Source organism: Rhineura floridana, chromosome 5, assembly GCF_030035675.1.
Source record: "Rhineura floridana isolate rRhiFlo1 chromosome 5, rRhiFlo1.hap2, whole genome shotgun sequence".
In the NCBI taxonomy this organism is placed as follows: Eukaryota; Metazoa; Chordata; class Lepidosauria; order Squamata; family Rhineuridae; genus Rhineura; species Rhineura floridana.
In genome coordinates, this window is record NC_084484.1 from 51454928 (window position 1) to 51467923 (window position 12996).

The 12996-nt window shown below is 44.0% G+C and overlaps 1 protein-coding gene across 7 annotated transcripts in view; it reads left to right on the forward strand.

The window, feature by feature from the left end:
- ATP11A (ATPase phospholipid transporting 11A) overlaps window positions 1-12996 on the forward strand; it is a 148985-nt gene that overhangs the window by 118448 nt on the left and 17541 nt on the right. For all 7 annotated transcript variants that reach the window (XM_061626659.1, XM_061626658.1, XM_061626660.1 and 4 more), the window contains 2 exons: window positions 607-734; window positions 8700-8835. In XM_061626659.1, coding sequence (XP_061482643.1) covers window positions 607-734; window positions 8700-8835 — 264 coding nt within the window. The remainder of the gene's footprint in view (window positions 1-606; window positions 735-8699; window positions 8836-12996) is intronic.

Consider the following 12996-nt stretch of genomic DNA (forward strand, 5'->3'; position numbering starts at 1 on the left):
ACACAACTGAGCATAGCCTTAAAGCCTTTAAAATTCCTTGCCCTTATTAGTAAGGTTGTTAACAGTGTTGGCCAAGAGCATCTAAGAGGACTGCTCTTATTTCAGCCAGCTGATCACTGTCTCTTGTTGCTCTTTTATTTACCTGAGATGAGAGGTGATCCCCAATGACTCGGCATATGATGTTTGACTTATAAGAATGTCATGTTTTGAGGCCCAGATAACTGACGTGATCCAGCCAGAGAGGGTGAAGTATGCTCTTAAAATTTCCCACCGGGAAATCAGTGGGACTGAGAATGCTTACTTTTAGCTAGACTGTGGCCTTTTTGACTATACAATGTACTAATTTATTTCAGTGCTCAGTGTCCTTAGCACAAAATTTATTAGATGTTTTATTAATGGACATGCTGTTCACCTTGGGGTTTTCCATGAATAGATGAGTGTGGCCACAGAGAAATTGGATAATTAGGAAATTGATACAGGACAATGGACATGATATCAAATATCCTCTAGGGTTACTTTGTTATTTTCCCACTTTAAATCTTTATTATTATAGTACCTTAGAATTAAATTATAGCTTGTTAATATAATCTGTTTTTCCATCTACAGCCTTTATATGATACTGCGTATCTTACCCTGTACAATATCAGCTTCACTTCACTTCCTATCCTGTTGTATAGTTTAATGGAACAACATGTCAGTTCAGATACACTCAACAGAGACCCTTCACTGTACAGGTAGAGTTTATAAAATTGTTTGGATGGATAACTGAGATCAGTTTGTGGCACCTTGTTCACTGTCCATCTTGGAGGCTTGAGGAAACAATGAGATATTGCAGTAGGGTAGATTGGAAGCCTTTTTTAGCCTAAGGGCTGCATTCCCTTGTGGACAATCTTTTGGAAGCCACATACCAGAAGTGGGTGGGGCCAAAGGGAAAAGTGGGCAAAGCAATTATCAGAGTTCAAGGATACATTCCAGCCAAAGCATTCACAGAGGGGTGGAGCAGGGTTACTGTGGGGTGTAGCTTGGGGAGAGTCCTGAGAGCCAGATACAGATGCCTGGAGAACCATATTTGGGCTATGGGTCTGAGGTTCCCCATCCCTTGCGCAGGGCTTTTGCAGTGGTAGTCCAGAGACTCTGGGATGTTTTATAGCCAGCAACAATTTCTTTGGACTTTTAAACATTTTGGTAGAAAAAGTGCTTTGTATTTGCAGTGAAAAATTATTTGAGATAGTAAAATAAATGTACCACCATAAAAATAATGTAATATATATAAGCAGATTAAGACATTTTCTTCTTAGTGACAAAGGGCATAAAACAAATTCTTTGCTACCACCACAGTTGGAAGAAGGAAGAAGGTTGAAGGTTGTGTTCCATCAGTGTCCAAGAAAGAGAGCAAGGATTCAATATCTGCATCTTTTTGGTGGTTAGATCAGTGGTAGTAATAGCTGTGGATTGCCTTTCCAGATTTCTTCATTAAGGGGTTACTGTGTGAATCTCCTGTGCATGTAAAGATGACTTCAGGTGTGTAGCTAGCTCCACCTAGCGGCTGAAGGCAGAAAGAGCGCTGTTCAATTTTGCAGAGACTTCCTGCTCTGTGTGGCTCCTTATCACAGTTCTCTTTCAGCCTTCACCAAAGATGGTTGACTTCGCTCTCTGCTCTCTTGGTTCAGGCCTGTACATTTCTGTGTTTCTTCATCTTTCGGTGTTATTCCTCTTGTGTCAGTTTGACCCTATCTCCCATTCCTGTGGATGTTCAAGAAATATGTACTTATATAAAGAGGAGTGGGGGACTGCGAAGTTTAGGCTGTGAGGGAGGGAGACCCCCCCAAACCAAGTTCTTTATGTGCTGGCAGGCACACAGAAGAGGCTTGCCCGCCTAAAACACCAAGCATCGGTTTTCCTCTCACCCACCCCACCAGTGCTGCGACTTTGTCACCGGTGAAATAGTTCCAGCCACCCCCACTTCAACCAGGGCCGCAACAAGCACAGGGGAGCATCCCTCGACTGCCAGCAGCTATCTGACCGCCTACCCCACGTTGCCTCCTCCCCACCGGAGCTGGTTGCGGCCATCAAGCTGCTACATCACCCATCATCCATCCTCAGAGCATGCCGCAGTAGGCCCACAAGCGGCCCAACAAACGCCTCCAAGCCGCTACATTGCCACATCTGCCTTCCTTTCACCCCAACATCCATCCTCAGAATAGGCTGCAGTAGGCCGCAGTAGGCCCATGAGTAGGCCACAGTAGGCCTAATGGAGCCATTCGTGGCCACCAACTGCTACCTTGCAACCTCTGCCCCCTTGCAACCTCCGCTCCCCCATTGCCCATCCTCGGCGTAGGCCGCAGCAGGCCCAACACAGCCTTCGCTGCCACAAACAGGCCACACACCATCAATGCAGGCCACATCAGGCCCGACTCAGCCCGCCATTCAGCCTCCTGCCTCCATACAGGCCTGCAGCTTCAGCCACAGGCCTCCATTTTAATATTGCCCCCATAAGCTCTTTCACAGCCTGGCAAAGGAAGAGTTACTGCTCTTTCGGAATCCTCCCCTAACGGCTCCGAGAGGGCGTTTGGAGGCTGAGCACTATCCTGAAGGGGGGAGGGTTCACCCATGGGAATTGGCGGAGCATCTAACATACTCCCTTCCTCCAAGGCTGGAAAAGACACAACAACAGCTGGACCTGCCGCACCTTCTGGCCGTGGAGGTGCCTGCAATTCATGCCTTCCCCCTCCCTGCTCATCTAGAAAGAGCGGAGGCTCGACAATGATGGCAATGTACGTACAGTGGCCATGCAAGACACCCACAGCTCTGCTTGCAGACTGCAAGAGAGGAGGAACCTCTCTCTGAGGAGGAAGGGAGGGCAACCTACATTTTCTCCACCACATCTTCTCCTGAGGCCTTCTCAGGATTTCAAGAGGCTCCCAGTCGACTCCCATCCCTGCAGGAGTCCAAACTGGGGGGATGCGCATCCATCATGTGGCCATGCTCAGCAACTGCAACTGCAGTTTTCATCCCTGGTGCTACAACAATTGAAAGATCAACTGAGGGAATCCCTGCTAGTAGATTTGACCAGAGACCTGTCAACTTCAGCAGTCTCTTCGCAACATCCTGGAGAAGACAGGGGGACTGCTAGACCCTCCTCCCAGAACCTGGGGAGGGCTCAGCACATTCAGGCTTCTGACCCGCTGCACGCATCTGGAGCTTCAAGACTACCACCAACCAACCGCACATCACAGGATCCACACTCAGCTGCTCAAGACAGACACCATGGCTATGTGGAAGACCCAAGCACAGACCCAGACAATAACTCAATTGTTCCAGATGAGGAAGAGTGGAGCGGGGATTCGGAATCCAAAGAGGTCTCTACCAACAGGATCTTCCAAGAAGCCCACTTCCCCCCCCCCGTGCAAGGCAATGGAAGCACTGAGTTTGAATTTCCCGGAAGACCCTCCAGCCCTGGCTGCATCTAGGGTTTCTGTCATGTGTCCAGACCCAAAACTGAAATCTAGGGTGCTGAAACTCCTTAATCGAATCTGAATTCAATGTCCTTTTGCAGTTTAAGAAGCCAGTAAATACTATACACTGGAGCAACAGCTTATGGACCAGCGGAAAGTCCTGTTGGTAGATGCTCCCATAGTAAATTGTAAACCTAAAGGATTCAGTTGTCCATCTCAAGGACCATACAGAATGTAAAATGGATCAGGGACTCGGAAGAATCCACGAGGCTAGTGCTTTATCAGTTAGGGCAGCATGGGCCTCCTCCGTATTTGCTGGGGCTCTCTCCTCTGGTGGGAAGATTTATGGGATGGCCCACAGCAAGACCCAGCTCGAGTCCGCAAGTCCCTGCTGAAAATCTCCCAGGTGATGACCTTCATGGCTGACACATCGATAGACGCCATGTAATTCTCAGCAGTCACTGGCAGTGGGTGTCTTTACTAGAAGGACACTGTGGTTGCGCCATTGGGACGCAGACCCCACAATTCGTTCTAATCCGGCCTCAGAACCCTATATAGGAGGCAAGCTGTTTGGTGACACTGCCCTCATAGGAGTCCTGGAATCTAAAGAAAATAAGAAATCCCTCAATCAGGAAAAGAGATGATAGAAGGTCCTTTCGGAGAACTCTTCATCCTTACCAGATGTCCCAGCCCTTTCAAGGCTCTAGGTCATCGGGAAAGGCTAAAGAGGGCTGGCCCAGCCACCCCTTCTGAAATAGACAGAGCAGCCAGGTCAAGGGCCAACAGCAGTTCCCCAACAGGACCGGATTCAGGTCTCTATCACGTGGAAACAAACACAATTCTGATGCCAGTACCACTCCAGTGGGAGGTTGCCTCCACCGGTTTGCCCATATCATCGGACCAATGGAAGCTGCAGACCCTCCAGCATGGACTACATCTGGAATTCACATCCTCGCCTCACCCAAAGTTCATACCGTTTCCCATCTCAACGTCTCCACACAAAAGGGAGAGAAAGGCAGACACCAGTAATAGAACCTGTTCTCACAGGAGAGAGATTTTCAGGAAACTATTCACTCTTCTTTACAGTTGGGAGAAAAGACGGCTCATTCAGAGTGGTACTCAACCTGCAGAACTCAAACAGGTATGTCACATACTGCAAGTTTCGCATGGACACCTTTCCCTCACCTCAATAGACTTGAAGGAGACTTACCTGCATGCCCCTATTTTTCCACCTCACCAATGCTACCTCAGGTTCGCGGTAGTGGGAGACTGACGATCCCACCTTTGGCTCCACCTGTCAAGTTCCCACCTGCTTGTGGCTACCGCCTTTCACTAGACACCACCTCAGGACACCACCAGTCAGGATCGTCATTTTTATTTTTTTCTCACTCTGCTCTAGCACAGATCTCTCAAGATCCCACCACCAGCCACTCCTTGTAAACAATACTGCTAGAGACTTGGCCTTAGTCTCCCTATGGCTTGTTACTTTGTGTCTGGGTGCCCTTGCTGTCCACAACCCCCCTGTATCTTTGTCTATAAAGCATACAATCCTGGGTTGCTCTGGATACTTGACGATGTTACAATTTCTTCCTTCACCGCTGCCACCATTAGATACAGTTTCCCTTCAGCCTTAGTAATTACCCTGCCCTCCCTTCTGGTCTGTATATCCCCAGCCAATGATCAGGCTTTTGGTAAACCAATAAAAGTATTTATTTGATAACACTAGGAAATAACAAGATTACTTTAGGAATGTTTAACAAGCGTATGGTTTCATATAGTGTCACTTTTATGTTTCCAGTTATATATATTCTGCCCAAATATCAGCCTAATAGAATCCAACCCTCCCTCAGAACTCTGCCAACCAACCCATCCAAATAACTCTCCACTAACGACTCTCCAACAACTCTCACCAACCGACCTGTCATCCTCTCATTTATACCTTCAGCCATTCAAAACACTCAGCCAATCATCATCCAACATTCTCCTGCATTCTAGCCCATGTACTCCCCCCTCTTACTCAATTCACTTACCATTTATCCCTATATAAACCCACACTTACCATATTTACAGTTTTTAACATATAAGGACATCACAGAGACCACTTCCAATACAGGGCCATGCCCTTCAGTCTGTCATCTGCCTTCAGGATTTTCACAAAGTCATGGCGACCCAGGTGGCACACCTCAGGATGCAGGGAGTACACTTTTTTCCCCCTATCTAGAAGATTTCCTAATTTGATCCTCATTGATTCACAAATCATGGGAGGATCTAAACATCACCTTAGCCTCTCTGAAGAACCACAGCTTTCTAATCAATCATGCCAAGAACCAGTTGTACCCATGTTGTTGCCTAGTGCACGGAATTATAAGACTTGCACAGGACAGAATAAAAAAGAGACGTACAGCAATGTCACATCTTCTGACCTCTCCATCAGTGAACCCCATACAGTTGGCAGCAGCCCAGGGTTGATGGTTTCTACATTCCATACCACTCCTTGGGCACGTCACCATTCGCTTCCCCTACAGTAACTGCTCCTGCCCTTCCAAAGCGACATAGAGGCCAGGCGGCATTGAAGGTTATTGCTATCACCAAGGTTCATCACTACCTACTATGGTGGATGCATGAACCCAATCTGTAAGAGGAATCCTGTTTTGCAACCCTTGGCGAATGCTCTTCACATTAGACTATACACGATGGCCAGATGATCCAAGGATATGGGTCAGCACAGGAGTCCTTACTCCCCATCAATCATCTGGAGCTATGTGCAATCCACCAAGCACTAAAGCTGTTTGTGAGATTGAAGCAGTAGGGGGCGGTGCTTCTCAGAACTGACAATATTGCTTCAAGCTCATTTGAATAGTCAGGGGGTCACAAAGTCAGCTTAGTTCCAGAGGGAAGCCCAACTACTACTTCTATGGGCGGTGTTATACCTGGGCTCAATCCTGGCAGAATATATCAGAAGGGAGGACAACAGTGAAGTGGACTGGTTGGGTTGAGAGCAAATCTATCAGGGGAAATGGAAACTCCACCCAATGGCCTTTCAGCACATAGTGGACCACTTTGGGAGAATCAAAGTGGATCTCTTTGCCACCCACCTCAACTGCCACATACGCAATGCCAAAGGCGGAAGTAACAGATGCCCTAACATCCCAGTGGCCTGCAGCTCATTTGTATACCTTTCCTCCACTTCCAGCTGTTCTGAGGGTACTCCAGAAGATCTAGTGGTTGCTCTATATTAGCCAAGGAGAGCCTGGTTTCTGAAACTCTCAACCTGGCGGTTACTCCTCCTTGGCAAATTTCCCCCAGGGAAGTCTGCTATCATAAGGACAGCTTCTCCACCCAGACCTGGGAGGACTGGCACTTCATGTCTGCAAGTTGAGAGATGACGCCTGCTAAGAAAGGGCCTTCAGCTGTCGGTAGTGGAGACAATGATAGCTTCTTGACATCCATCCACTATTCGGATTTACAAGGGAAGGCTTTCTCAGCTTGGTCTCAGAGGATGAAGATATCTCCTAGGAAAGCTGGTATCAGTGAGGTTCTCACCTTTTTTCAAGATGGGTTAGCGTTGGGACTCAGACTCAACACCTTGAAGCATCAGGCTTCGGCTCTGTCAGCAATTCTGTCTGATCCCCAGAGAATCAGCTGGGATCTCATCCCTTCCTGATGTATTTCCTTCACGGAGCAACAATATTAGTGCCACCTGCAGAGCACCGCTACCCGACATGGGACCTGCACAAGTGCTAACTGCCCTTCGGAACCTCCCTTTGAACCACTCAGTAAAGTTCCTCTCAGCCTACTGTCCTTCAAAATGTTATTCCTCATGGCCATTACCTTGGCCCGGAGAGTGTCTGAGCTAAATGCCCTGTCCGTTGACAAGCATTGCTGGGTGTTTTCATAAAGATAGGGCTGTTCTCTGCACTGTCCCTTCCTTTCATCCTAAAGTGTTGTCTCACTTCCACTGTCAACAAGAGCTTGTTTGTGTCCAGCTTTATTAGGGAAGAAAATTTCCACCTCAACACTAGCCAGGTGGATTAAAGCATGCATTACATGGGCATATGCTTCCCTGAGGCCGGTTCACCCACCGAGGTAGTGGCCCACATCCGTAGTGCTTGCCCACAATGGTTCCCTTCTGGAGATCTGCAGAGCAGCTACATGGGCTAATCCTAACACATTTATCAAGCATTACAAAATAAATGCTTACGCCTCTGCTGAGGTGACCTTTGGGAGGAGAGTGCTACAGCATGTTCTCCCAGACCAATAATGTTGTTACAGCCCAGCTATATTCCTGCCCTACATGGGTCAGCTTTGGTATGTCCCTCCTGAGGTTATCTTTACATGCACAGGAGAAAAGATATTTGGTTTTACCGTGAAACGGTTTTCTCTGCGCGTGCAAAGATGACCTCAGGGCCAGTCCCTATGAGGGCTGGGCTGCCATAATTGTTTCAGTGAGCCTGTGTTTAGTGTGTGAGTGCTGTTTGCTTTTCTTCAGTTTTTTACAGGTTAAGTCTGTTCTTGTCTAATTTGCTTATCATAAAGAATTGTGATAAGGAACCACAGAGAGCAGGAAGTCTCCGCAAAATTGAACAGCACTCTTTCTGCCTTCAACCACTAGGTGGAGCTAGTTACCCACCTGAGGTTATCTTTGATATGCACAGAGAAAACCATTTCACGGTAAGACCAAATATCTTACCTGCTTTAAACATCTTGAGGGAAAGCATTCTTACAAATAAAAGAAACTTGATGTAGAAGTTGTTGATTTATACATATATGCAGAAAAATGAAGTCATGGCATAACAGTCCATACATAAGAGCAAATGTAAGGTAGTAGTTAGTGTGTCATATCAGGAGCAGGAATACCTGGGTTCAAATTCGTGTTCAGCCACAAAGCTTACTGGGTGAACTAGGGCCATTTAAAAACAAAGCTTAAGTTATTTCAGTTTACAAAGAGCAACGTCTTGAAAATGAAAGCAAATCTTCTGGAGACCTCTAGTATTGCTTTTTATCATTTAAGGTGGTGTTATCAGCATACTTGATTATATTGATTCTTCCTTTGTAAAAGGGCTTGAGATTAATTACAAAGCTTTACAATATACTCAGAATTGGACATCAACATAAGAATACAGAGAGATGCATTCTGGATAGGTCACATGGAAACAGAGTATTCCTGTCACTCAAGAAATCATTTTGTAATTTCACATTGTTCTATTTTAACATGTCAAAATTATTATCTGTGTCATTATTCAGGGATGTTGCCAAGAATGCTTACCTTCACTGGAGTGTATTCATTTACTGGACTTTCTTGGGAGTATTTGATGCTGTGGTCTTTTTCTTTGGTGCCTATTTCTTGTTTGAAAGTTCAACTGTGACCAGCAATGGACAGGTTAGTATCCAGTTTCATTAAAACTACTCTGGAAACATCAAGAAATTATACATTATTAATCCTAAGTGTTACTCATGTCTTTTTTCCTTCATTAAGTATGATCCAATGTTTCATATACTAGCTCTCATTAATATGGTTATTTATAAATAGCTTTTATGGGGAGTTTAGAAGGGAGTGGTAAAATCTAAATTTGTTTGTTAAGAAGTTGTAGTAAGTAGTTACAGTACAATTAAGGAGAAAAAGTTTCTTCTGTGAACAATATATTATTAATGTGTTTCATTTTGCCATTAGTGCATACTTTATATTTTCAGTTGCTTTATTTATTCATAACTTCCATTTTAAGAAATGGACATCCAGATATCATAGTAATATGCATCATAGTTAATTGGACATTGACAACATATATCCCTTCAAAGCATTTTTGTTTGTACTTGTTGTAAAGTGACACAATATAATTTTAAGGTCCTGGTGCTTTTTATTTGCTGGTGACATTTATGTAGTCTATTTTATTTGTGTCTTGCTTTTTTTCCTTTTTTGCTACTTGCTTCTCTTCCTATCCTCAGCTAATGACAGCCAACACTCACATGGTAAGACTACCGTGGTTTTGTCATGATGTGTGTTTTCCTTTTTCCCTATCCAATAGATCAGATATTTCTGTAAAGAATATTTTCAAAATTTCTATTTATTTCCATCCTGCTGCACTGAAATAATAAAAAACAGCAGCTCTTAATTCACTTTTTAAAAGTAAAGAACTAGAGACTTGACTAGTTACTTTCTCTTCCTGCTCAACTAATTTTTTGTTTATATAATTTTACACAAATTAGATCAATGCATGTCTGGCTGTGTTTTTTAAAAAGATAACTATTCAGAAATAAACAAATGTACTGCTTAGCTGAAGTCAGCTTTGGAAGTCATGGAAATGAGGTAGCTAGCAGGAAAAAAAATCAAAGGTGGGGGAGGCATGAAGAGGCACAACCTATAGGTTTACTGCAGCTCATTAGAGGTTGTACACATTATGACAAACCATGATTTAGAGGAGGGGTGGCAAACAGGCAGTCCATGGACCAGTTGTGGCCTGTGAGGTCTCCCCATCCAACCCATAGTATCCCCTCTCACTTTGCCTTCCCATGCAGGCTTTAGGTGCTAGAAAATAGCCTTCTATTAGTGTCAGTAGGAGGTGGGTTTTCCCCCAAGCCAATTACAGCACTGGGTCTATTTTTGTGGGGGAGGGTTGCAGCTGAAGAGGAAAAGGTTAAGCATCCCCTTTTCATGTGCTGCAACTCACCCTCAACAAAGACGGCTCCCTGTACTGCAATTAGGCTTGAAAACAGCCTCCTCTTGGTTGGGAAAGGGCCACAGCTCAGTGGTAGAGCATCTACTTTACATATAGAAGGTCCTCCAGGTAGGACTAACAATGTCATCTTAAACCCTAGAGAGCCACTGCCAGTCAATGTAGACAATACTGAGCTAGATGGACAAATGGTCTGATTTCCTGCATATAAGGCAGCTCCCTATGTTTCTGTGTTCCTGTTTTGAAACCTAATTGTAGTTTGGTAGGGGAATCTTAATGGAGAGTACAGTTTGGGAAGGAAAGGTTAACCCTCCCCGTGTGCTGTGACTTTCCTGCCCAAATCTTCCATGTGTCACCAAGTGTTCTTTATTAATATCGCCTCCCTCTTTTTCAACAATTGACAAAGCTAAAATACTTTTTTTCAAATTTAATTGCTAGGGGCAGGATAGGAGAGTGACTGTGTGTGTGTGTGTGTGTGGGTGGGTACATGCATGCTGTATGTACAATATGTGTGATAGAATGTGTGGGGTGGCCACACCCACTGTGGCCATGCTCATTCTTGACCACTATTGGCTTGCAACCCCAAGAAGGTTGGCCAAGATAGAATATAGTCCTTAGGCTGAAAAAGGTCTCTCACCTCTGGTTTAGAGTAATGTGCAAAGTTATCCCAGCAATGGTAGAAATGAGGGACAGAGTGTAGATTTTTAAAATAGATAAAAATATGCAGTCCCCCGTGCTTTGCTATGATTTTTGCATTGAGTGTATTAAGCCAGGAAACAGGCAGTGTAGTTGATACAAGAGGACAGGTAGGTGTCCCCTCCCTCAGTCCCCCCATTCCACCCAAAATCTCCTCCAGAGATTTGGGGAACCCCAAGAGCACATGCATGGGGCAAGCAGAGGAAGTTCTGTTGTGTGAGCAGAAGTTGTTCCACGAGCACAACCGCTTGTTGGTTAAAACCCATTACTTGTATTCTAAACCAAGCTTAGAAAAGTTACTTTTTTAAAGTACAACTCCCATCAGCCCCAGCCAGCATGGCCCAGTGGCTGACGGCAGTTGTAGTTCAAAAAAGTAACTTTTCCAAGCTCTGATTTAGACAGAGCCTCTCAGAACAGGGTTTAACTGTAAGAAAACACAAATGATTTCTAATTATCCTTCCATTTTCTATGTTTCCCCTCTGCTAGCTTCCCTAACTTTCTTATGCACCTAAGAGAATTTTCTGTTCTTGTTTACTTGAATGTTAAAGGTAGGACGAAGATATAGCCTTGCTTTGCTATATAGTCATTGCAGAATATATCTCACACAATTTCTTCTGCTATTATTGTCATGGGCCCAGATTGTTAAAACTGCAGCATTATCCTCATGGTACAAGCTCTCATGAGGCAAGATCATGATGAATTATAAATAATCAGCAACCAAGGAGGTGCTACGCTTGTTTGCAGTGATGCAAGAAAAGCAGTTCTCCATAGTTTCAAGGATGCTTACTTACTTAAAGAATTATAAAAGGGTTATCAGCTGATATGTTACTCTGTAGATAATTTAGGAATATGAAATATTCCTCCTCATAGTTACACACCAGGGCTAAAAAAATGGTTTTTTCCCAGTAATTCAAATTCAAGACCAATCTGTATTCATACACATCCAAGCATAAAAACGTTTTCAGCTGAACACTGATAGTCTCCAGCAGCTATGGAAATATTGCAGTGAAAGGCCTATAAACAAGGTCATCTTTAATTTTTTTCTTCCAAGTTTAGTAAATATCTTTTAGCTTTATGGTTTAGCAGAACCTTAAATTTGTCCAGAAATGTTTTTCTGGTTGTCAGCTACGAAGCTGACTGAAAAATGTATCAACTGGAAAGGAAAATTTTAATCTTTGTTTAGAGCTGTGATTGACACTATCAAATTAATTGACAATAGCTTGCACCCCTAATTTATAAATATGTGACAGAGGAACTTACAGCCTTAAGGTAAATAGCTGAACAGTTTATCTGTAAAATTCAGGAGAATCTTTCTTCTGAAGAACATAAGAACATAAGAAGAGCCTGCTGGATCAGGCCAGTGGCCCATCTAGTCCAGCATCCTGTTCTCACAGTGGCCAAGCAGGTGCCTGGGGGAAGCCCGCAAGCAGGACCTGAGTGCAAGAACACTCTCCCCTCCAGAGGCTTCCGGCAACTGGTTTTCAGAAGCATGCTGCCTCTGACTAGGGTAGCAGAGCACAGCCATCACGGCTAGTAGCCATTGATAGCCCTGTCCTCCATGAATTTGTCTAATCTTCTTTTAAAGCCATCCAAGCTGGTGGCCATTACTGCAGCTTGTGGGAGCAAGTTCCATAGTTTAACTATGCGCTGAGTAAAGAAGTACTTCCTTTTGTCTGTCCTGAATCTTCCAACATTCAGCTTCTTTGAATGTCCACGAGTTCTAGTATTATGAGAGAGGGAGAAGAACTTTTCTCTATCCACTTTCTCAATGCCATGCATAATTTTATACACTTCTATCATGTCTCCTCTGATCCGCCTTTTCTCTAAACTAAAAAGCCCCAAATGCTGCAACCTTTCCTTGTAAGGGAGTCGCTCCATCCCCTTGATCATTCTGGTTGCCCTCCTCTGAACCTTTTCCAACTCTATAATATCCTTTTTGAGATGAGGCGACCAGAACTGTACACAGTATTCCTTTTTTTTTTTTTTTTTTTCAATAATTTTTATTCAGATTTTCATAAAACATACAAGACAAAATCATAAAACATTCAAAGACAAAAAACAAAATCAAAAATAGTTAAACAAAAAGAAAAAAAGAAAAAAAAACAAAAATAAAAAATAAAGAGTAAAATATTGACTTCCCATTTGTCAAAGATCAAATCAGTTATAAGTCTATA